At 35.6% G+C, this 25,179-nt stretch overlaps 5 protein-coding genes across 5 annotated transcripts; all 5 read right to left on the reverse strand.

Annotated features, from left to right (window-relative positions):
• Positions 1-250: 250 nt before the first annotated feature.
• Positions 251-696, reverse strand: LOC128867629 (defensin-B-like). The gene has a single exon (XM_054109043.1). It carries the CDS (start codon positions 647-649, stop codon positions 377-379), a length of 273 nt encoding a protein of 90 aa, XP_053965018.1. The 5' UTR covers positions 650-696; the 3' UTR covers positions 251-376.
• A 5,015-nt stretch (positions 697-5,711) lies between these two features.
• On the reverse strand, positions 5,712-6,191 carry LOC128867530 (defensin-C-like). The gene has a single exon (XM_054108810.1). The coding sequence runs from the start codon at positions 6,119-6,121 to the stop codon at positions 5,831-5,833; it is 291 nt and encodes a 96-aa protein (XP_053964785.1). The 5' UTR covers positions 6,122-6,191; the 3' UTR covers positions 5,712-5,830.
• A 5,533-nt stretch (positions 6,192-11,724) lies between these two features.
• LOC128866538 (defensin Lucifensin-like) lies at positions 11,725-12,244 on the reverse strand. The gene has a single exon (XM_054107354.1). The coding sequence runs from the start codon at positions 12,134-12,136 to the stop codon at positions 11,852-11,854; it is 285 nt and encodes a 94-aa protein (XP_053963329.1). The 5' UTR covers positions 12,137-12,244; the 3' UTR covers positions 11,725-11,851.
• A 6,759-nt stretch (positions 12,245-19,003) lies between these two features.
• LOC128866889 (defensin-B-like) lies at positions 19,004-19,514 on the reverse strand. Its single transcript, XM_054107930.1, has one exon. The coding sequence runs from the start codon at positions 19,419-19,421 to the stop codon at positions 19,131-19,133; it is 291 nt and encodes a 96-aa protein (XP_053963905.1). The 5' UTR covers positions 19,422-19,514; the 3' UTR covers positions 19,004-19,130.
• A 3,335-nt stretch (positions 19,515-22,849) lies between these two features.
• LOC128866276 (phormicin-like) lies at positions 22,850-23,367 on the reverse strand. The gene has a single exon (XM_054106869.1). It carries the CDS (start codon positions 23,259-23,261, stop codon positions 22,977-22,979), a length of 285 nt encoding a protein of 94 aa, XP_053962844.1. The 5' UTR covers positions 23,262-23,367; the 3' UTR covers positions 22,850-22,976.
• Between the last annotated feature and the right edge of the window lie 1,812 nt (positions 23,368-25,179).

Consider the following 25,179-nt stretch of genomic DNA (forward strand, 5'->3'; position numbering starts at 1 on the left):
GCCAAGAAGACTGAAAGCTGCGAGAAAAAATAAAGGCTTGCCGACTAAATATTAATTATATTGTTTTTTCTTAAATATTATTTGCCCAACACTACTTGATATAAATGCGCGAGTTCTTTTTGTCATGCATTGTATTTTGTTAAGTTTTTATGATTGTATTATCTATGTAAGAATGAGTAGAAGTTTGTACCTATATGTTTTTTGTAGTTTTGGAAAATACGCTTGAATAACGAAAATAAATATGACACATAAACGCATTAGCTTTGCATTTTAATATATATATTTTGCTTTAAAACCATGTCACATAATAAAAAATTGGTACACATTTCGCTAAATGTGGTTGCTTGTCTTCGTTTCCTCCATCGACGAAACACTTTTACTTGCGGCAAACGCAGGCATTTTGACGGTTACAATAACCTCCTTGACGCTTGCCAAGTATTATGCAATGGGCTGAACAGGCGTAACTATTGCAAGTGAAACGTTTCTGACGAACCAAATTTTCAACAGTCATCTCCCTTTCCGTAGCTAACTGTGCGGGTAAACTTATAGCATCAGCCGCTGTCAAGGCGGTTTCGTCAGCAAGTGCGGCGATTGTACCGAGAATACAGGAAGAACAGATGAGGAAAGCCAAAAGAGCGATGATCTTCATATTGAGTGGCTGTCGCTACGAAATCAATTGTGTTCTGATTCTCTGTATCGCTGCCCATCTGAGTTTTATACGCCACTCGAGGCCTGGAGAACACTCGTCTTATTTTCGTAGCGATAACGCATCTCCTCGATTTTGTGATTCCCGGTGTAATTGAGTATGCACAATAAAGCATTTGTGAACAAATATATAGATTGCTTGTACATATATACATTAGGCCGGGTCGATTTGTGGGGAGGCAAAAAAATCGCCCATTGCTCTGTGAAAATCATATTTTAGGGATCAAACTAAGAAACTTTGCCGAAGGAACCATACTCCTAAAACGAATTCTGATATCCCCCAATTTGGGTCGAACTTTTCAGTTTCTTTTCTCATGTAAAGGCCAAAAATGGTGATATTTTGAAATGATTGTATGGGGAACCCTCCAGGGGAGTTCCAGGGGGTGTACCACTGGCATGGGTGGATCGGCCGTCCAAAGTTAGTGGGGGTCGATCATACATTTGGACTCGATTGGAGCACTCTAAATGGGTCAAAGTGGGATTTTTCGTTCGACCCAAATTGGGGGACATCAGAATTCGTTTTAGAGGTATGGTTCCTTCGGGAAAGTTTCTTATTTTGATCCCTAGAATACGATTTTCACAGAGCAATGAGCGATTTTTAAATCGACCCGCCCTAATATACATACGTATGTATATAAGGGTATTCCTCGAAACTTCCAAACTTACAAAACGCAGATATTGGAAGCGTTTACACACACTGTTACATGAACGCACCTCGCGAAGTATTTGTGCAATTCCAAGATTTCTTTCTGGATACGCTTAAATTTACGCACTGGCTTAAACTTATGTACACATTTTACATAAACATATCCGCATAATAATTTTGACAGCTGTTTTTCGAGTTCGCAAGTTTACTAGGTTTATGTGGTGCACGAGGTTTTTCAGCGTTTAGATGAATACCCTTATTGTATTTTTTGTGGGTTGAGTTGTAAGAGTGTAGTGCTGTGTTTGCACCTCGAATTTTATTCAAACATTTAGCTGTGTGAAGTGTTAGTAAACAGTGCAAACGCCAAGTACTTATACTCTGAAGTATATTACGCTTTGCATAATTAAATCGATACCAAATCAAGGTACTTAAAACTTTCCCCCGCTAGTTTGGGGTACTCGTATATAGAGTATTGTTGGAGAAAATCGCAAGTGTTTTGTTTTTTTTCCCCCTCTATTTATTTTTAATATCTGCTCTCAGTTCATAATGATATAAATAATATCTCCCAAGAAGAATAAACAATTCAAATAGCACATTCACTTTTCTAAGCCACAAGTATTGGGGCCAAGCTATCGACACAACCAAGCATTATCACGCATTCAAGGTTTGGCCATTCGCAGCAAAATTGTGACGGGAAAAAATATTGTCATAGAGGATTCGGTAGCAGAATTGCGTTCGCTCATTTCACACGTATTTTTACGCTCTTTGAATCAGTCGTTGTTTAGACCAATCAGAGTTTTTGAGAGCGCTGCCAAAATGTGAATTTTTCGTAACTTTAGCCAGTGATGTAACACTGGAAGAAACATTACTTGGGAATTTTTTAAACAAAAATGAGGAATTTTACAGTTTTCACATCACCACACCACACATACATATGTAACGGGTGATTTTTTTGCTATTATCTTTTTAAACAGTTGGTTTAAACAGCTGACGCACGTTTCGTGTTTTGTTTCACTGTCAAACATCTTCAGTTTGGTCTATAATTTAACCATGAATCGTCTTACAAACGAACAACGCTAGCAAATCATTGAATTTTATTATAAAAATACGTGTTTTGTTAAGAAAGTTTAAGATCCACTTTTTTATCGAAAAATTGTGTTCAGCGACTAAGCTCATTTTTGGATCAATGCGTACGTACATAAATAAGCAGAATTGTCGATTTTGTAGTGAAGATCAGCCAGAAGAATTGCAAGAGCTACCAATGTATCCTGAAAACGTCACAGTTTGGTGCGGTTTATGGGCTGGAGGTACCATTGGACCGTACTTCTTCAAAGATGCTGCGAATCGTAACGTAACTGTGAATGGTGAGCGCTACCGTGAAATAAGACCCACCTTTTTTTTGCCCAAAATGCAAGAGCTTCACTTGCATGACATGTGGTTTCAGCAAAACGGTGCCACATGCCACACAGCACGCGTAACATCGGACTTGTTGAAAGGCGAGTTCGGTGAACATTTTATTTCACGTTCGGGACCTGTCAATTGGCCACCGAGATCATGCGATATAACGCCTTTAGATTATTTTTTGTTGGGCTATGTTAAAGCTCATGTCTATTCAGACAAGCCTGCTTCAATTAAGGCATTGGAAGACAACATTAAAGCATTTATATGTAAGATACCGGCCGAAACATTGGAAAGAATATGCCAAAATTGGACTAAGCGCAGTCGCGGTCAACATTTGCATGAAATAATCTTCAAACATTAAATTATATGGACTGTACTATCGATTTAAATAAACATTTCAGGATTTTTTCTGAATTTTACGTGTGTTTTTTAGAAAAACTTTCCTATATCTCTTAAAAAATCACCCTTTATGTATATAAACCTACAATAAAAATATTGTAATTAATTTAGAAGGTGATATTCTAGATTGGGATTCCTTATTTACTGGGGTGGAACTTGCCAGTTGTTATGATATTTTCAAGTTTAAAATAAATGATATCAGTAAAAAAATATACCTGTGATAAAAAAGACTAGTTATATAGTATCTTAGCATACGAGGGAACTGAGAAAACCTAAAAATTTGAGAAGCAAATATTTCAAAAATTTAAGTTACCAAACTCCATCGATAAACTCCATACATCATAAACTCCATTGAAAAGATAATTGCCTGAATAGGAATTTAAAGTGAAATTATGTATAAGTATAATTATGTATCATATATGTATAATTATAAGTATTCCTTCAGTTGTCCATTATAATGAAACTCAAGCATATTCTTCTCTAGATGCAGCCAATCTTTTTCCACCATTTTTTACCTGAACTCGGTTGCGTTTAAAATATATAATAGAATAACTTCTTTTCAGTGTATTTGGCAAGTTCCTTTTAAAAGTTAACGCTAATTCTTTGAAAGCATGCCCATTTTTCCTGGATCATTTCAACTCATCATTTTTTTCCTCTGAACAATAAGCTGTAATGATATTATTGTTATGATATTATTTTTTTTTCTTTGTTTAAGAATTGTTTTAGATATGTGTATTTAAACCAATAGGGACCAATGCTAAGACTTCTGGGGCCTTCAGCTAGCAGTTTACTTACAAATGAGATTATTATTTCAATTAAATGTCTTTACAGAGTTTACAAAATTAAAAATAGTTAATGAGATAGTTTTTGTCAATTTTGTGTGTCCAAGTCAAAGTCGTACAGTTTCTATCGAGTATTGTCTGGTTAAGTTGGAGTGGGATAATGACTTACAACCTTTCACTATAGGTATTTTTGAACTCGTTATTTGTCGCTGCCAGTTATTAGTCGCATGGAATTGATTCCTGTATTTTTTGGTAGGTAGTTTTTATGATTCGTTGCCTTTTATGTCAACATGTCCGGGGATCTAAATAAGTCAGCAGAATTTCTTACGTAACAGAGGATGTGACAGCAATTCGTTTACGGTAAAGCTGATATTGTGTTGATGATATATGACAAAATCAACGCAGCCATTACTCTTGTTACTTCCTTGCCTTCTGAACCTTAGATGACTACATAGATAGATGGGAAACTCTCTCATTTTAGGTGAGACGGTATGGTAGATCAAAATGCGGACTGCCAGAAATAAGGCGTCAAAAATAACTTTCGAACATAGTTCGCGATGTATGTAAATATTAAAGTTAGTGCAAGATTAGTGTTTAGAGCTAATAAAATATGTATATTGTGTTACTGTTTGAATGAGTGGGTTCGAGGAAGCGTCGGGAACAATTAGTTTTCAACTTTCCAAGTCAGGAGAAGGAGATAATTGAATTCTGATCCCTTCAATTTGTGATATTTTATAATTTTTTAATTTAATTTAAATTTTTTACAAATTTGTTGCTGTTACCCACTTTTTATTTTATATTCAAAAATTTCAGTATTCTTTATGTATCTTTATATTTAAATATCTTATTGTGTATTAAAATCAAAATTTGTAAAACAAGAACTAGTAGTCTTATTGTAAAGATAAAAGTCATGAAATTCATAAATTTTATAGGAAGGTTAAGTGGTATAGAGTGTAGAGGAGTAAACATAGAGTATAGGCATTCAAGTGAAGAAAAATTTATAACACCATTAACGAAAATAAGATCTAGAATTCGAGAAAGATTATTTGAGAAATTTTTTTCTGAACCAGTCCAAAACTTAAAAAATGCTAATCAAATAGGTTTCACACATGGTATACCATTAATATTATTTGGACATAATGCAGTACTATCGCCTGCATTACTAAGATTGGAGTCACCCAGAACACAAAAATTGCCATTATTGGAGGATAGAGCGGGATCATTATCCACATATTTATATACATTTGTATATAATTTTAATGTCTTGACGTAGCCTTATTTTCAGAAAGGTAGCAGCACATTAAACAGGTAGCAGCAAGAGCAATATATTTTTCGTTTTATCATTTGGTCAAAATGTCAAAATCTATAAATTACAAATTCTGACAGTTGAGAACTTCAACAAAATTTGACAACCTAGCGACTAAATTGAAACAAATCAAAATTTGCAACCCTACGGCTGCTACCTATTTAATGTGCCTTTTTTTTGAGGAAAGAGATTTAATTCAAAATGTCAGAAACATCATCAAAGGTGCCGTCGCACCAGTGGTATGTGGTAAAGCCCACAAATCCTATAACAGTCCTCCACCTTGGCTAAATCCCACTCCGGGACTTAAAGGCATTTCATCAGAGTTGAGCCACGTGTTTGTCTGCTGACACAACAGGTATCTGCGTCCTAGAGGCAGTCCATCATAACTAGAGGAAAGTTCCATAGCCTTGCAAAACTGTGCTTTTCTTTTTTATAATGGAACCTAAGTAAATCAAATGTACACATATTCATGTATGCACAATAATATAGTTTATTTAAAAAAAAAACATAATTATTTTAAACAAATAAATTTGCGAATAGATTTAAAAAAATTTATAATAATAAAAATGGTCTTCGTTAAGCTGCAAGTTTTCACTGCCGACAAATGCATATACCCTGACGGCTACAATAACCGCCACGCCATTTGTCCAGTGCAACGCAATGGGCCGAACACGCTGGAGGGCTTTTGAGCACGTCACAAGTGAAACGCTTTTGGCGATTCAAATGCACCACAGGTTCCGAGTTTTCCACGGCCAACTGTTCCATTAGAGGATTCACGTCTATTGCTTCCAGAGCAGCTCCATCCGCCGCAGGCTTGGCACTGGCGGCCGTGAATAGGCAAAAAACGCAGATCAGTCCGGCGAAAAGTACAATTGTCTTCATATTGGTTTCAATTTTTCGGATGAGGTGAGCTGTTATTTTGGAGGTGACTTTGTTTTCAGTTGCGGTTGTTGTGCACTGATGCTAAATTCGGTGTTCATTTGTCTTTTATACTCATTATTTTCGCCATAGAACTGATAGCGCGCACTCATGATGAGAATCTGGATTTCCCAACGTACATACATAATTGTACGAAAACACATATTTACATTTTATATATACTCAGTGTAGGGGACTCACGAAGGTGTTTTCACAAAATCCATTTATGATAAGCAGGGAAATATTGTATGTGGGAATATACGTTACCTTGAAGAAATTTTTTGCGCTATTACTCTTATTTCATACATATTGTTTCTTTACGCATATAACTATTGCTTGTAGTGAGCTAGCACTGTAAATTCCTGCTCACGTAACTCGACTACAAATTTAGATAATTAAAAAAAAAAAAAAAACGTATTACAGGTGCATGCACTACTAGAAATAATCATTTAAAGTAACTAATAAATAAAAATTGCTCAATTTGTTCAACTTTGATGTAAGGGTAGGCCTCAGAATACAAATACTTCCGAATCATGGATTGCAGGTGGACGGATTGTAGGCCAGACGACATGCAAAGCAGCCAAAATGGGCATCGCTCACAACACACACTGACATTTCTGCTGTGAATAATAGACTGGATATAGTCTTGCTGTAAAGGACCGTTAAATAAGTCAGTAACGAGGATGTGGCAACAAAATGGTGCAGAAGCGCTAGTTGGATTTTGGGAGAATAACCATTTCAACAATCAAGCGCGTAAAAATTCTCTCGCAAATAAAAAAACATGCATAAAATAAGTAAATATTTATAGGCTTTCTTACACTACTTTAATAATAAATGATAATAAAGACAACCTTCAGTGCAAAAAAATTATAGTGAGCCCAAAAAACAAAAACATTTGTTTAGTTTAAAAAAATTAAGTCCAACTCCCAAGGGTAAAAATAACGGTACTTAAGTAGCAGCATGAAAATAGAAAAGCGATAATTTGATCTCGACTGGTTGCTTTTTCCCGTACAATTTTCTAAAATATGTTTTCGGAAAACGAAGCAATGGAAATGATCAGAATTAAAGATCCGTGAAGCCGTTATGGAAAAAGTTACTATAATAGTCAATGCATTATATGTATATGTATATATGTACATATATCGGATAGCTATCTTTTCAGCACAGTTTAATGGCACTGCTTTTGGCCGTTACTCGGATCTCATACCGCAAACTATATTATTTTGAAACCAGTTTCTTTTTAAACCTCAACATCATCAAAACCTCCTTCATCAATATAAAAAGTACGCACTTTTTTAAATTTAGTATTGCATTATCGTCAATACTTGGGATATTATCAGGAAAAAGGGTTTGAAAGCCAAAGATTAGAGTATTTTCCAAATATAGGATTTTCGGTAGCGGAACCAAGGAGTAAAGGCTAAATTAAAAAATAATTACTAATGACAACGATTTCAAAAAAAAAAAAAAAATGGTTCAATAATTCCATTGCTTGACAATGCGAACCAAATCGTCACTTTGGGACTTAAGAAATTTCTGTTGATGTTGTAATAGCGGGTTCTGCTCTTTATAAAGGCAATGTTGCTTATTTGCACTTTCATTTAAATGGAAATGGGCTCCATTAGTCCAAAAGACAGTGTTTACCGTTCGGAATGGCTCAATATTATTATTCCCACGCCACGCATGCCGCGCGAGGCGGGGTCCATTTTCAACAAGCACAATGACAGCTTCGAACTGCAAGTCGTGTTGGCACTTTTGTGTTCAGTGGTTTTTTATTTTGTCATTTTAAAGGACAACTAAGTTTTAAAGGATTTAAAACATATAGTAATACTAGTGTCAAATTGTACTGAGTATTTGTGTAACGAGTTTCATGTGAAAGCGTCATCATTAAGTGTCGTTTCTTAGTTTGTGCCATTTCGTCAAAGTGTAAACACAACATTTTTTTATACAAAGACTATGTCAGTTTTTGTGCCTACAAAACTTCATTCGCGGGAAGCATTGCTATTTTGCTTCCATCTGAAGAAAAGTGCAGCGGAAAGTTATCGGATGCTGTGTGAGGCTTACGGTGAGAATGCTCCATCAATTTCAACCTGCGAGTACTGGTTCCGACGATTCAAAAGTGGTGACTTTGACACAGCCGACAAGGAGCGCGAAGGAAGGCCACCAACTTTTGAAGACGCCGAATTGGAGACAATTTTGGACGAAGACCCGTGTCAAACCCAAGAAGAACTTGCGACAACGTTAGGCGTGACTCATCAAGCCATTTCAAAGCGGCTGAAAGCCATTGGAATGGTCCAGAAAGTCGGAAACTGGGTGCCTTACGAACTCAAACCAAGGGATATCGAACGCCGTGTCACTGCTTCCGAAATGCTGCTTCAACGATACAAAGCGAAGTCGTTTTTGCATCGCATTATTACTGGCGATGAGAAATGGATTCACTACGACAATCCGAAGCGCAAGGCAGCGTATGTTAAGCGTGGCGAACCCGGACCATCGACGCCAAAGCCAAATATCCATGGCAGCAAGGTAATGCTCTGCGTTTGGTGGGACCACAAGGGAATCGTTTACCACGAACTACTGAAAAGTGGTCAGACGATAAACGGAGCACTCTACAGACAACAACTTATGCGATTGAAGCGAACAATTGCGGAAAAACGTCCGGAATGGGAAACCAGACATGAGACATTGATCTTTCATCATGACAATGCTCGGCCGCATGTCGCACAAGTGTTCAAAACCTATCTCGATGGTAGCGGATGGGAAGTTCTACCCCACCCGCCTTATAGCCCAGATCTTGCACCATCAGATTACCATTTGTTCCGGTCGATGCAGAATGCCCTTACGGGAGTGCGTTTCACTTCGGTTGAAGGTATCCAAAATTGACTTGATGAGTTCTTCGCCTCCAAAAGCGAGCAGTTTTATTGGGACGGAATCCATGCATTACCAGAGAAGTGGGGAAAAGTTATAGCTAGTGATGGACAGTATTTTAGATAAAATAGGTTGAACCAATTTTTAACAATAAATTTTTGAAATCGAAAAAAAAAACCTTTAAAACTTAGTTGCACACCATATTATAGAATTATATTCCTCTCTCCACGTGTTGTGCTTTACATTTACTTCTTCCAAATTGCATTCTTATATTTGTTGAGAATTGTTCTGTGATCTTAAGGAGGTTCTTTAACTGGACCTGTGTTGACGCACATAGTTTAATGTCATCCATATATGTATAGTAAATGGTTTATTCTGTGTTCTGCAGATTTTTCGTGTTTAATATTAAATCCATATGTTGTGTTGTTAAGTGTATTAGACAAGGGATTTAGGCTAAGACAAAACCATAAGGCACTTAAAGGGTCTCCCTGAAATATGTCTCTTCGTATAGGTATTTTTTCTGTTATTATTGTATTCAATGGTGAGGTTAACGCTATGCTCGTTTTCCATTTATACATGGTAGTTGTTAAAAAGTATATACATTTTGGGTGTATTTTAAATATTTGTGATACCTTCAGAAACCAGCTATGCGAAACTGAATCGAAAGCTTTTTGATAATTTTTGTAGCAGGTATGAAGATTGCGCATTTGGGTAGTGGTTTGTTTCAACACTACTGTATCTATTATTAATTGCTCTTTACATTCTCCACTGTCCTTTATGCAGTCCTTCTGTTCATTCGTTAAAATGTCATAGCGTGAAAGATGTGTATATATTTTGTTACTAATTGTGGAAGTTATTATTTTGGATAGGGTACGTAGACATGTTATGGGTCTGTAGTTCGACGGATTGGTGGTTTCTGTGCTTTTTGGTTTTATGAATGTTTTGCTTATAGTAAGGAAAGGAGGTAGTTTTTGAGGTTGGTTAATTATTTCGTTTATTGCTCTTATTAGCAAAGATTTATGGCTAAATAATAATAATAATAAGAGCAATAAACGAAATAATTTGTAATAGTAAGGCTTAAGTGCTTGCACGATTTGAATATTGAAGGAGTGAAGTCTAAAATCCTCCCTGACTGTGGAAGTATTCAAATCCTCGGTTACAAGCCATAACGGCGCATTTAATTAAACGAAGCGAACGGTTACTTCTATTAAATTAACTAGGTCGTCATTTAAAACAAGAACAAATTGAGTTTAAATTTTTTTTTTAATAAATATACAACAAGTTTTGGGAGAATAGTATGTATGTAGGTGCATTTTCAAACGAATTTATCCCCAGCAAAATGTGAGGCGGTAGTGGTAAAAATGTAAGAATTTCAATTTTAACATTTTAATTTAAAAAATTTAAAGTACAAAATGCTAAATATTTATGTCAAAAATTACTAGCGAAAGTTACTTTTAAACATAATGCAGAGAAATCCTGGAATTGCGGGAGGATTTTGTAAAGGAAGCAATGTGGAGGTTAGCAGAGACTAAACAACCAAAATTGTGCTCAATCTTTGTGAATGGTATTAGTAATAAGAATATTAATCTTTTTTTGTGTTTAAAGTTTTATTTATTTTATTATTTGGTTTTTGAAATGTGCAATAATGAAAAAAGAGAACAAAATTGTGGTTTTGTTCATTTTTACTAAAGATGTTTAAAATTCAAGAAAATTGTGTTACCACTTCACTATTGATTAAATTTAGTATTTTTAATGCTGCTTATTATTCTTTGGGTCGCTCCAAGGGGTTTGGATAAGGCCAAAAGAATTATTTCTGGGCTATCGCGAAATAGGGTGACAAGCCCTGTTACTACTTCTTCGCTGGACATTAGAAACGCTTTAAAATTTATTCCAATGCTATACTCGTATAACGCATAGCACACATTCCCATTTTCTTCTGCTTTAGATACCTTAGCCACTTGGTTCATAAATTTGATTAAAAAATCTCAGTAATTTGAGGCTTTATTGTGGGTAGAGTGGATTGGACCAAAGAAATGTCCCAACCATTTCCGATACCCCTGAATTTCACCTTACGCTACGAAGTTTTCATATGCTTTCTAAGTCCTTGTAACAAATATTGAATAGCAACAAAGAGAGGCCGGGCTCTCCTTACCTCTTCAAAATAAAAATATCGATGTTGTGGTCACACGCCATTTAATAACAGTTTCTACCGTTGTTCGTCGTTTAAGTTAAATCGCATTATTCTCTTAATCAGTTGTGCGATACGATTTGTTTCAGACTCCTCAAACATTAATAGGCAAATCCTCTCAACAGAAAAAGGTATGCACTCGTATGTTGAAATTACTCCGCTTTGCAGTGTCCATGACCGCTGCTCTTTGCTATGTTTGTATATAGTTTTCGCTGCTATCAATATTCAGCAGGATGGAAAATCATCCTCCTTATTGTCTAAGAAGTCTGTGGATTATGGTATTTTCTAAATTATCATTCATATTATTAACAATATATTTCTTATATCCCGACATGTGAAGTGTGTCGCACTTGGGTTTTGAATAATTTTTTCTCTAAAAAATACCTTTTCCCCTTCTCAATTTCGCTGCAACGCTCTAATATACCTAGCTCGGTTTTTACTCTTATGCATTCGGTCGTAGTATACATAGGTATGTATGTATGTGTATCCCACCCTCGGAATAAAAACTGCATGATTTATTTAAAACATTATTTTGTTTATTAAAATTATTTTTAGACAATAAATATTTAATCATAGAATATAACTAAGCGTAATGCTACTTCGGAAGCATTTGCCTTCTTCTTCCTCTTAGCAGCACGATGTCAGTTGCGGCAGACACAGACACCACGCCCATTACAGTAACCGCCACGGTTGCCGCGAAGTAGGCAATGAGCAGCACATGCGCCGTGCTTAACCCCAAAACCGCTCAGTAAATCGCAGGTGGCGCGCTTTGGACGAGTCAACTCTTCAACTAATGGATCCTCCTTCAGTAATACCAACTGAACTTGGTCTGGTTCGAAGACAGCTAAATCAGCAGGCGCCGCTTGGGTGCCACGGAACAAGCAGAAAGCGCAAATAAGACCAGCGAAAAACACGATTACTTTCATATTGAATTTATTTATTGCGATAGTGGTTGCGATTTGGGAGTTGAGTTGCGATGTGTCGTGTTGTAATTACTGCTGCAAAGGCTCTTTTACTCTGATGCTCTATTCCACCGCTCATCTCTCTTTTATACTTTTGTCATGAACATTAGTGATAATGGACTACTGATGATTTCTTGGATTTCCCTGTAATGCTAACTCATAGGGGACTCACAGATTTGTTTGCTCAAAACCCATTTATGTAGCTGATTTGCTGTGTGATTCAAGACGGCGTCAGCCGCGATTGATAAGGGGTAGCAAATTCTTATTTGGGAATCTCCGTTACCTGAATATATTTATATATTCGTATAATATATATTTATATACATAAGTATTATTTGTGTTGGGTATTTTTAACACGAGTGTACGTTATTACGGGGCCATAACGCACTGTGAACACAAATAGTATGTACACATGTATGTATATATGACCTGTAGTGTTTTGCATACTTTTTTGCCCCAGAAGTCAGACTATTTTTAAAGCTTCAGATTTTTCATTTTAACACTAACCGTACCGGTGTATCACGTATTCTTACCACAACCGGTCATTTGACCGTTTATGAAATAATTGTTTTTTCAAAACACATTTTCTACTAGAGATTATAAGTGAAGCCTTGATATTATTTAGGGATAAATGAAGACTACTTTTCTTTTATTGAAAGTTTTTACAGATATTAGGATTCTCTGCCATACACTTGCCGCAAACATATTTGTTACATTTTGTGTAAGTTTTCGTTGTTTTATTTTCTCCGCAAAATTTTATCTGACATATTTTTCGAGAATTTGAATTTTTAGATGATTCCCTCGATGTCGCTTGTAGATTATCCTGTGTTTTTTGGAGAAATTGGTTATAGGCATCAGCAAGCTGTTCTGCTAATCGTAGTAGAAATTTCTGCCTTGATATCTTTTGTCCTGTTACTTCCTTATAAAGGATCCATGAATTGATGCCAGCCAAATCAAGAATACTTGAAAACTTGTATGCAATGGTTTCAGGTATTTTCTTTGTACTAATATATTATTTTCAATATTTACGCTTTTATGATTTGTACTTTTAATATAACTTAACTATAACTTTTTTCCTTGGTTTGGTCTTATAAATTGTAAGAGTACTCTTATCTGATTTGTAGATAGATTACTGTCGAGAGACGTTCCATTTTATTCTTTGTTGCTTTCGCAAGCTTAGGCAAGTCCCTTCGCTTAGTCCCAACTAATGTTGTTCGCTTTGCTAACAGTTTTGTTGCCAATGATGAACTCGTAAAAAAGTTGTCAGTTGTAACATTTCTCCAACATTGGGTGAATGGTTCGACTAGTATCACCAAGTGATATTGACGGCCTTCTAGTTTCTTCTTTCTCAAGATATGGAAAACCGTTTATAATATATTTACTATTGATATCTGTTGCCAACCAAAATTTAATGCCAAATTTATCAGGTTTATTTGGCATTTGGCATTTGAATTTACACCCGGCTTTGGTTGGAAAAAGTTGCTCGTCAATAGTCAAATTCATATCGGGCTTGTAGTTATATTTACTATTCTCAATAAACTTGTTCCACACATCCGAAATTAGAACAATTTGTCGGTTTTTGATGTTGGCTTCTCTGTGTCTTATTATCAAATCGGAGAAATTTTAAAATTGCCGTGATTGTTCTTCTGCTCTTAGTTTTAGAGAAAAAAACAGGTACCCATTTTGAATTCCATAGATAGATATAGGTAAATTTCTGGCTTGACAAGCGCCCCGTGCGTATAAAATTGCAATGAAAGCATATCATTTTGGTATGGGTAAATCTCAAGTAGTTCCTAGTTTTCGCAACGCTTCAGCTTCTGTACATGCTTTTATGTGCTCAAGAATCAACTTATCAATAATAAAAAAAAAGCCGTTTTTGCTTTACCGAACATAATATATGTATGCATGTATGTATGTATGTTTTTGACTGTTTGTCTGTCCGGTATACATACACCCCAGGGATAAGTTTATTTGGTTCGATAGTTTGCCAGCTCTATTTAAGAATTAATGGCGCATAGTCATAGTCCTAAATTAGAAAACATTTTAGTGCAACACACTAAATGCATAAAGGCGGCTTTAGTTTTAAGTTAATTCAATACAGAAGGTGAATTACGCAACCCTATATTACTTTTCAAAAAATCAATTACTCAATACTGCCAAATATGTGTTTTGGCATTTACGCATTTCATTGTTTACTTGAAAGCATGTACCGGGTGGGCCAAATAAGACCTACTAGTCCATAGATCCAGGTCCATAGTTTGCCTAACAGTATGCGCAGTTGCTCCATCTTGTTGAAACCACAAATTAGGATACTGCTCTGCCATTGGCCGCAAAAAGTTTTCAATCACTACTCTGTAAGAAGCTCCTGAAATCGATTCCGGCGTTTCATCCTCGTTTTCGAAGAAATATGGACCGATAACTCTAGTGGCCATAACACCACAACAAACAGTACATTTAGATGGGTGCAACTGATGTTGGTGTGTTGCCCTTGGATTTCAGAGCCCGACAATCTACAGTTTTGTTTGTTGAGATAACCATTTAAATGGAAATGCGCTTCATCCGCCATCAAAACATTATTTAAAAAATCATTTTGTGTGGCTAATTGTGTAAAACGAAGAGCGTATTGTAGTCGTTGTTGGTGGTCTTGCGGTATGGTTCCCTAATAATTTTCCAAGAATTCAATTATAACCTACAAAAAGAGAAAAGTAAATATGTCAAAAAATAAAAAAGTTATTTGTGCTTAACATTAGTAGGTCTTATTTGGCCCACCCTGTATTTACTTCTCACCTTTTGTGGCTACTCACGATGTAGAGAATAAAAGGGTGAGCCATCCGCAAATCCGGTGGTGAGAATTCAGAAAGTGTGGCCAAGATCAGAGCGTCAATCGACTTTCAGCAAGTATGAAAGAATCAGCTGATTTGAAGGCGCAACAGGGGATATGACAGCGGTTTGCTTACGGCAAAGTCTTACAATCATCAGGCTTAAGCGCTTCCACGATTTGAATTCTGAATGGGTGAAGTCTAAGATCCTTCCTGAATATTTCACACACACAGTTTTTGGAAGTCCCCGCTCATAAAATTCAATTCTGTCACCGGACACCCTCTATAACATCGTCTAATGCTTATAAGTGTGAGGCTTATAGTTATGAAAATTCCGCTTGAAAGCATGTAAGTGCTGACTGTTCAGATATTCATATCCTCGGCTATAAGCATTAGTGGTTCATTTAATCGAACGAAGCGAATGACTACTTCTACTAAATTAACTAGGGCTTTATCTAAAACAAGAACAAATTGGGTTTTCATTTATTTCAATTGCACAGAGATTAATAAACAGTTATACTGAATTGTGGTCAATTCTACGAATTTGTTAGTTAGTATTTTTAAAAAAGCCTGTAGTTCTCGACTAAATGCTCATTGTAGCAAAGTCGAAATTGTAGAGATAAGGGATTGGAGATAATAAAGGGAGGTTGGCCGTTTTTACATAGTAAGATCGGTGCTTGCCAGGGGGATGCTTATTAGCTTGGTTCTGAATAGAAACTCCCAGGAGATTTTTCACTATTCCTTTTCCCCTTACAACACTCGAACTTCTTAAAAAGGAAATTGTGTTTTGAGAGAAAAGTATGTAGGTGTTACAAGTGTAAAAAACAGTGAAAATGTGACGACATTTTCAAACGAATTTTCCGCCAGCAAAATGTGAGGCAGGAGTACACAAAAACGTAAGAATTTAAACTTTTGAACAGAATAAAATTCTAAATATTTGCTTTTATATCAAAAACTACCAACTAGACAAATCCTAGAATTGCTGGAGGATCTTGTAAAGGAAGCAATGAGGAGGTTAGCAAAGACTTAACAACCGAAAATATATGCTTAAACTTTGTGAATAGTATTAGTAATAAGAAAATTAATAATTTAGAAATAATACAATAGTTTTTTTAAGTTTTATTTATTTCCTTATTTAATTAAAAAGACGGCAATTTGGCAAAACGTGTTACAATTTTGTAGCTGATTATGTGTAGTGTTTTTTATACAGATTCTTATAATTTGAGTCACTGCAAAGTGGGGTATGACCATAAGAATAACTTCTGGGCTATCTTTAAATAAGGTGACAAACCATGTTACTACTCCTTCGCTTACGGAATTCATTTGTTATATAACGCGCAGCGCACCTTTCTTTTCTCTTCTGATTTTTTGAGAGTGTCTAGAAAGTGGATTTGCCAAAGAAATGTCCCCAATTTTTCCGATTACAATTTGATTTACATCTTCAATTACAAAACGAAAAACTTAGCTGAGTTTTACAATAGGTGAAACGTCGAATTGCTTTATTTGTCTAAATATGCATTCTAAGTCCCTCTAACAAATATTGGAAAACAGCAGAAAGGACCGGAGTTTATTTCTAATTTACGCTATTTTCAACTAATCGAGCTTGCGACTTATATATAACTACACGCTATAGCGATTCCACTGAATGGATCCAAATATTCTCTTTTTATCATTAGCCTAATAACAGATGAAAACGAGCGTCCGATTTGTTATCTATATTATTATAAGACTCTCCTTTCTTCTTCAAGTTTAAAAATTCAATCACGCTCCAATAAATTGCACCATGCAGCCATTTTTAAAGTTTCTACCGTTGTTCGTCGTTTAAATTAAATCGCATAAGTTGTACGACTTTTTAGGCTACTCAAGCATTAATAGAGATCATAATACACATGTTGAAATATTAGTGAGAATTCCTTAGCTCTGCAATTTCCATGACCACCAGCTCGATTCTATGTATACTTACTTATTACATACGAACGAGTGAAATAAGCGCCGCACATTTCTTTTCACAGGAATTGAGACATACACTTTTTCAAAAATAAAAAATAGCTACTCCTCGCGGTATGAAAATAGCTCCAATTATGAGGGTTTCTTGCTTTTTAGCAGCTATATCATTCGCTATTTCCTACTACTAAAGGGTTTCCCGATAACAGGTGTTATGAATGGATAGATTGCGCTATCGAGAGATGATTAACGATTTTTTTATGGCCGGAGTTGGATGGTATTGATCTGGACAACGTTTATTTTCAACAAGACGGCGCTACGTGCCACACAAGCAACGAAACCATTGATCTTTTACGGGAAAAGTTTATCTCTCCAAGAGGTAATCACGATTGGCCACCGAGATCTTGTGGAATTCGTGAGGTTATCGAGGACATAGGGCAGCGACTTTGCAATTCGGTTACGGAAAATTTCATGAAGAGGATATAGTCCTGTAAGCGTGGTTGTGGTGGTAATTTGCCTGATGTTATTTTCCACTATTAACGGCATACCTTTCTCTTTATAATGAAATAAACATCCGATCGTTTATATTAAAAAATATCATTTTTCTTTCATTATCAAAATAGCACTTCTTATTGGAAAACCCTTTATTATCGCCTGTACTCGAAAATTCGTTCAATAGCAATTCTCGCTGTAAGAAATAGGTTTCATACAATTTGAGTTGAACTATACAATAGAACTGTGTAATAATGTTTATAACTGCCAATAAAAAAATTAAAAGTTTATTCATTTTTTTTACAGCAATTGGAAAGTGTACCACATTTTTTTAAAACAAAGTAAAATATCCTTGATCCAAATAATTATCTTAACAAACACTTTATACCGTGATTCCTGAGCTTAAAAAGCATCTATTTAATATAATTTTTTCTGTAGTAAAATATATCAATTTTTGTTTTCAAACCTTTTAAGCGATCCATAAAAATTGTTTTAAGATTTGGGAATTTCAGTTGCTTCATTTATTTTTTACACACGATAAGAGATTCAAATTTGCAAATAAGAGAAATATTTATTATATAAAGAAGGTTTATGTTAAATTTAGGGCAAGGTTAGTGTTTAGAGCTAATAAAATATGTATATTGTGTTACTGTTTAAATGAGTGGGTTCGAGGAAGCGTCGGGAACAATGAGTTTTTAACTTTCTAAGTCAGGGGAAGGAGGTAATTGATTTGTGATCTCTTAAATTTGTGATATTTTATATTTTTTTTTATTTAATTTGTTTTTTTGGTTTTTACAAATTTGTCTTTGTTACCCACTTTTTATTTTACATATTTTCAAAAATTTCAATATATTTTATAAATATGTATCTTTATATTTAAATATCTTATTGTGTATTAAAATCAAAATTTGTAAAACAAGAACTAGTAGTCTTATTGTATAGATAAAAGTCATGAAATTCATAAATTTTATAGGAAGGATAAGTGGTATTGAGTGTAGAGGAGTAAACATAGAGTATAGGCAATCAAGTGAAGAAAAATGTATAACACCATTAACGAAAATAAGATCTAGAATTCCAGAAAGATCATTTGAGAAATGTTTTATCTGAACCAGTCCGAAACTTAAAAAATATTAATAAAATAGGTTTCACACATGGTATACCATTAATATTATTTGGATATAATGCAGTACTATCGCCTGCATTACTAAGATTGGAGTCACCCAGAACACAAAAATTGCCATTATTGGAGGATAGAGCGGGATCATTATCCACATATTTATATACATTTGTATATAATTTTAATGTCTTGCCGTAGCCTTATTTTCAGAAGCCAGTCTAAGGCACATTAAATAGGTAGCAGCAGTAGAGCAAAAACAACAAGAGCAATAAACTTTTTGTTTTAGCTTTTCATCAGAGTGGAGCCACGTGTATGTCTGCTGACACAACAGGTATATGCGTCCTTGAGGCAGTCCATCATAACTAAAGGCAAGTTCCATAGTTTTGAGAAACTTTGCTTTTCTTTTTTATAATAAAACCTAAGTAAATCAAATGCAAAATTAATACATACACACATACATAGGTATGTACAATAATACAGTTTATTTTTGAAAAAAAGGAAAATAATTATTTGAAACAAATAAATTTGCGAATAGTTTTAAAAAAATGTATAAAAATAAAAATGGTCTTCATTAAGCTGCAAGTTTTCACTGCCGACAAATGCATATACCCTGACGGCTACAATAACCGCCACGCCATTTGCCCAGTGCAACGCAATGGGCCGAACACGCTGGAGGGCTTTTGAGCACGTCACAAGTGAAACGCTTTTGGCGATTCAAATGCACCACAGGTTCCGAGTTTCCCGCGGCCAACTGTTCCATTAGAGGATTCACGTCTATTGCTTCCAGAGCAGCTCCATCCGCCGCAGGCTTGGCACTGGCGGCCGTGAATAGGCAAAAAGCGCAGATCAGTCCAGCAAAAAGTACAATTGTCTTCATATTGGTTTTAATTTTTCGGATGAGGTTTGCTGTTAATTTGAAGGTGACTTTGTTTTCAGTTGCGGTTGTTGTGCACTGATGCTAAATTCGGTGTTCATTTGTCTTTTATACTCAATATTTTCGCCATAGAACTGATAGCGCGCACTCATGATGAGAATCTGGATTTCCCAACGTACATACATAATTGTACGAAAACACATATTTACATTTTATATATACTCAGTGTAGGGGACTCACGAAGGTGTTTTCACAAAAGCCATTTATGATAAGCAGGGAAATATTTGTGTGGGGAAATATACATTACCTTAAACATTTTTTTTGCGCTATTAGTCTACTTTCATTGTTTCCAATGAGCTAGCTCTGTAAACGCATGCTCACATAACTCGACTAGAAATTTAGATAACTAAAAAAACAGAAAAAGTGGTATAGGTACATGCAGTACTAGAAATAATCAATTAGAGTAGCTAATAAATAAGAGATGATCAACTTTGAGGTTAACGCAGGACTGAGGTGCGTAACCTTGATTTTTAAGTGGGAATTTGTATAAAATCATCTCGTAAATAAAAAAGTACATATTTATAGGTTTTTTTACAATACTTCCTTTATAGAAAGTGAAAAATACTATTATATATACTAAATAAAAATATATTTTCAGATACATAACTACACATGTGCACGTAAAAGGTTATAAAAACATCCTCCAGTGCTAAAAAAATAATAGTAAACCAAAAAACAAAATTTGTTTAGTGTAAAAAAGTTACGTCCAACTCATTCGTCCATATTTAATTCTCTCAAGGTGTTAAAGGAAAAGTTACTAGAATAGTTAATGCATTATATATGCATATATATAAATATATCGGCTATCTATCTTTTCAGCACAGTTTAATGGCACTGCTTTTGGCCGTTTCTCGGACTTCATACCGTAAACTATTTTAAAATCATTTTCTTCTTCCATCTCGGCATCATCAAAACCTCCTTCTAAGTCATCCATATAAAAAGTTTTTAAATTTAGTATAGCATTGTCGTCAATGCTCGAAAAAGGGTTTGAGAGCCAAAGGTTAGAGTATTTTTTAGATATAGGGTTTTCGGTGGCGAAAGGAGTTAATACTAAATTAAAAAATAATTATTAATGAAACGATTTTCCAAAAAATTTTGATGTTTTATTGATGTTTTAACAGTAAGTGCTGCCCTTAGGTGCCATAATTCTATAATATACAAAATATATTCAAAAGATAGTGTTTATTGTGCGGAATCGCTCTAAATTTGTATTCGTTAGGCTTAAGCACTTGCACGATTTGAATTTTGAAGGAGGGAATCCGAAGTTCCCCTTTCTCAATATTCCATGCACAATATTTTTTTGGAGGTCCCAGGGTAGCAATTCTCTTGCGGCACTTCTTGCGACGAATTCAATATTCTCATTTTTTTCTCGAAGACCGGCTAGGCTCCGGCCTCCGAATTTGTTGCCCTTAACCTTCGCACCTTATCTTCACTCGGGGCATCACCTAAACGTCGAATATTGTAACAGGAGCAATATCTACAGCGAGAAGTTGCTCACTGATCACTGGCTTTGAAATACCTCTACACAAAGGCAAATACTTGTGCAAAGACACCTTTTCCACCCGTTCATTACGACATCGTGACTAAATAACCTGCACGAATAACGAAGCTACCGCGGTTCCCTCCTCCTCATATGATCAGCAGGTAAGGAGAAACTTTAAATTTGAAACATAATTTTGCCACCGGACAACCATTGTAACATCGTCTAATGGACGAGTTTCGATGCTTATAAGTGTGAGGAGCTTTTATTAAAATCCCGCTTATCTTTCCGAGAGGAGGTTAGCAGAGACTAAGCAACCAAAAATGTTCTTAGCCTTTGTGAATAGTATTAGTAATAAGAATATTAATCTTTTTTTTTTTTTAAGTTTTATGGCCGTTTTGCGGCCGCCGTAACCGCATGTGTTGGTGCGTGACTACCATTCAGAATTCACAGAGAGAATCTCGGTGAAACACCAAAATTAAGAAAAAGTTTTTTCTAATAGCAGTCGCCCCTCGGCCGGCAATGGCAAGCCACCGAGTGTATTTTTGCCATGAAAAAGCTCCTAATAGAAATATCTGCCGTTCGTAATCGGCTTGAAACTCCATTTGTGGAGCAACATCAAGACGCACATCACAAATAGGAGGAGAAGCTCGGCAAAACACCCAAAAAGGGCGTACGCGCCAATTATATATAGATATAAAGTTTTATTTATTTTATTATTTGGTTTTGAAAATGTGCAATAATAAAAAATTCTAGTTTTGTTCATTTTTATTAAAGATGGTTAAGATTCTAGAAAATTGTGTTACCACTTCACAGTTGATTAAATTTAATATTTTTAATGCTGCTTATTTTTCTTTGGTGTTTGGGTGAGGCCAAAATAATTACTTCTGGACTATCGCTAAATAGGGTGACAAACTCTGTTACTACTTCTCCGCTTAGGCTTACGCACATTATTCGAATTAATTCAAATGCTATATTCGTATATCGCGCAACACACATTTCTATTTTCTTCTGCTTTACGTACATTAGCCACTTAGGTCATAAATGTTTAAAAAATCTCAGTCATTTGAGGCATTAGAGAGTGGATTGGACCAAAGAACTGTCCCCACTATTTCCGATACCCGGTTAAATTTCACCTTCAGCAAGAAAGCACAAAGCGTCACTAAGGGGCCGGACTCTCTCTACCTCTTCAAAACAAAAATATCGTTGTGGTCACGCGCCAATTAATTAAAGTTTCTACCGTTGTTCGTCGCTTAAGTTAAATTAAATTTATTATTAGTTGTGCCCTACGATTTGTTTCAGACTCCTCAAACATTAATAGGCAAATCCTCTTAATAGAAAAAGGTATGTACTCGTATGTTGAAATATTATAGAAAATTACTCAGCTTTGCAGTGCCCATGACGGCCAGCTCGGTTCAATGCCTACTGCTTGGTAGCAAACGCATGAGCAAAATACAATCGTCGGCCATCTCTCATCACCTTTATAAAAATAAGAATAGCTGCTACTCGCGGTATGAGAATAGCTCCAATTAAGTGGTGCTCTTTGCTCAGTTTGTAGTTTTCACTGCTATCAATATTCAGCAGGATGGAAATTCGTTCTCTTTATAGTCTAAGAAGTCTATGGATTTTGGACCACAAACAGCTAAAGTTTTGATACAATTTTCTGAATTATTATTCATATTATTATCATTATATTTGTTATATCCCGACATGTAAAGTTTGTCACACTTTCGCTTTGAATAGTTTTTTCTCTAAAACTACCTTTTCTCCTTCTCAATTTCGCTGAAACGCTCTAATATACCTAGCTCGTTTTTTACTCTTAAGCACTCGGTCGTAGCATACATACATATGTATGTATGTGTATCTCACCCACGGAATAAAAACTGCATGATTTATTTAAAACATTATTTTGTTTATTAAAATTATTTTTAGACAATAAATATTTAATCATAGAATATAACTAAGCGTAAAGTTACTTCGGAAGCATTTGCCTTCTTCTTCCTCTTAGCAGCACGATCTCAGTTGCGGCAGACACAGACACCACGCCCATTACAGTAACCGCCACGATTGCCGCGAAGTAGGCAATGAGCAGCACACGCGCTGTGATTAACACCAAAACCGCTCAGTAAATCGCAGGTGGCGCGCTTTGGACGAGTTAACTCCTCAACTAATGGATCCTCCTCCAGTAATACCAACTGAACTTGGTTTGGTTCGAAGGCAGTTAAATCAGCAGGCGCCGCTTGGGTGGCACGGAACAAGCAGAAAGCGCAAATAAGACCAGCGAAAAACACGATTGCCTTCATATTGAATTTATTTATTGCGATAGTGGTTGCGATTTGGAAATTGAGTTGCGATTTGTCGCGTTTTAATTACTGCTGCAAAGGCTGTTTTACTCTGATGCTCTATTCCATCACTCATCTCTCTTTTATACTTTTGTCATGTCAAATAGTACTGATAATGGACTACTGATGAATGCTTGGGTTTCCCTGTAATGCTAACTCATAGGGGACTCACAGATGTGTTTGCTCAAAACCCATTTATGCAGCTGATTTGCTGTGTGATTCAAGACGGTGTCAGCGGCGATTGATAAGGGCTAGCAAATTCTTATTTGGGAATCTCCGTTACCTGAATATGTTTATTTCATTTTGTGTGTACATACATACATATATAATGTGTACATATGTATGTGTATATGCTATTTTTGCCCCAGAAGCAAATTCTTTGTTGTGCAATCATACTCTTTTAAAGCTTCTGATTTTTTATTTTTAAATCCCCGTATACGAGTGTGTATTGAGAAGTAAAGAATACCCATCTAGTATAAGTATGAATGCATGGGTGTATGTAGGTAAGTTTTTGACTGTTTGTCTGCCCGGTATACATACACCCCAGGGATAAGTTTATTTGGATCCGCTACGTGGCACCGGAGCAGGTATACTTGTGAAAGTTTTATTAATAGGCTCGACTCATATTTAGGGTGTATAAAATAAGAAATAAATATATTTAGAAAAAATAGACAGGTTAGGTTGATCTTTCTAAATATCATGTTCACGACCCAATTTAATTCAAGATATAAGTTGGGTATTTAAGAGCTGATAAACTATCGATAGTGGCTCCCTTCGATATTTTCGATGTTTTGAAAACAACAATTGGGAAACCAAAAATCATGCGAAGCACTTGAAGGCTGAACATACCAACTCATTTCATTGCGAAATACAATCCGACTATTCCTAATGATTGCACCGCTGTTGCTGAACGTTCGTTCAGATTCCTTGATGCTGCCCAGTTACAAAGGATTTTGTCTCACCCTTTTTGAAATCAATCAACAAATCCATATTCAGAACTATCTATTCCATTGAAAGTTGAACTAAAAGGAGTTCCTCTTTGAAATTTGATTGCCTTTCAATTTTATGCATTTTGCTTATTCAAATTTCTGTTCCCGAGTCAAGTGTTTTGCGCCAGCATCGAGCAAGTCAGGTGTACGTATGTATTAAAAAAACTCTCTACAATCAATTGTGGATAAAAACCGTTGGCAGAAACTCAAAAAAGGCGATAGTTCTTTGCTAGTTCTAATATACTTAAGAAATAGTGGCGTATAATCATAGACCTGAATTAGAAAACACTTTAGTTACTAAATAAGTTCATAGCGTTTTTATATTTTCTTTTTTTTACAGCGATTTGTGTGCTTTTTGCTTTACAATATAATGTTAATTGTATTTTTGAGTTATTTAAATTTTTATTAGCTTTGAGGGTTAGAAATGGAATACCCAGGAGCAAAAAATCAACATTTTCAACACCTGCTCTTCTTTGCATTTCATCGAGGTCAAAAAGCTGGTGAAGCTGCCCGGGAAATTTGCGTCGTGTATGGAGAAGGTGTTATAGACGAGTGTACAGCACGAAAATGGTTTGCAAATTCAAAAATGGTGAATTTGATGTCGATGACACGTCCCGTAGCGGAAGGCCATCTGAATTCGTTGTAGAAGCTTACAAATCAAATTTGAAGGAGAACGCTTAGCAAACTAGGCGTGAATTGGCGAAAAAAATGAAGTGCGATCATAAAACGATGCTCAATCATCCTCATTCAATGGGATTTATCGAAAAATTGGGAGCCTGGGTGCACCACGAGCTCAACGAAAAAAACAAATAAAGTCGCCCTCAAATTGCTTCTCAGCACCTCGCCCGTCATCGAGCAACACGCGATCATAAACATCCAAAGATCATGAT

The sequence above is a fragment of the Anastrepha ludens genome, chromosome 6 (genome assembly GCF_028408465.1).
Source record: "Anastrepha ludens isolate Willacy chromosome 6, idAnaLude1.1, whole genome shotgun sequence".
NCBI classification, from domain to species: Eukaryota; Metazoa; Arthropoda; class Insecta; order Diptera; family Tephritidae; genus Anastrepha; species Anastrepha ludens.

Coding starts and splice junctions, on each gene's coding strand:
- LOC128866276 (XM_054106869.1), bottom strand. CDS start 23,261: ATGAAGGCAATCGTGTTTTTCGCTGGTCTTATTTGCGCTTTCTGCTTG.
- LOC128867629 (XM_054109043.1), bottom strand. CDS start 649: ATGAAGATCATCGCTCTTTTGGCTTTCCTCATCTGTTCTTCCTGTATT.
- LOC128866538 (XM_054107354.1), bottom strand. CDS start 12,136: ATGAAAGTAATCGTGTTTTTCGCTGGTCTTATTTGCGCTTTCTGCTTG.
- LOC128867530 (XM_054108810.1), bottom strand. CDS start 6,121: ATGAAGACAATTGTACTTTTCGCCGGACTGATCTGCGTTTTTTGCCTA.
- LOC128866889 (XM_054107930.1), bottom strand. CDS start 19,421: ATGAAGACAATTGTACTTTTTGCTGGACTGATCTGCGCTTTTTGCCTA.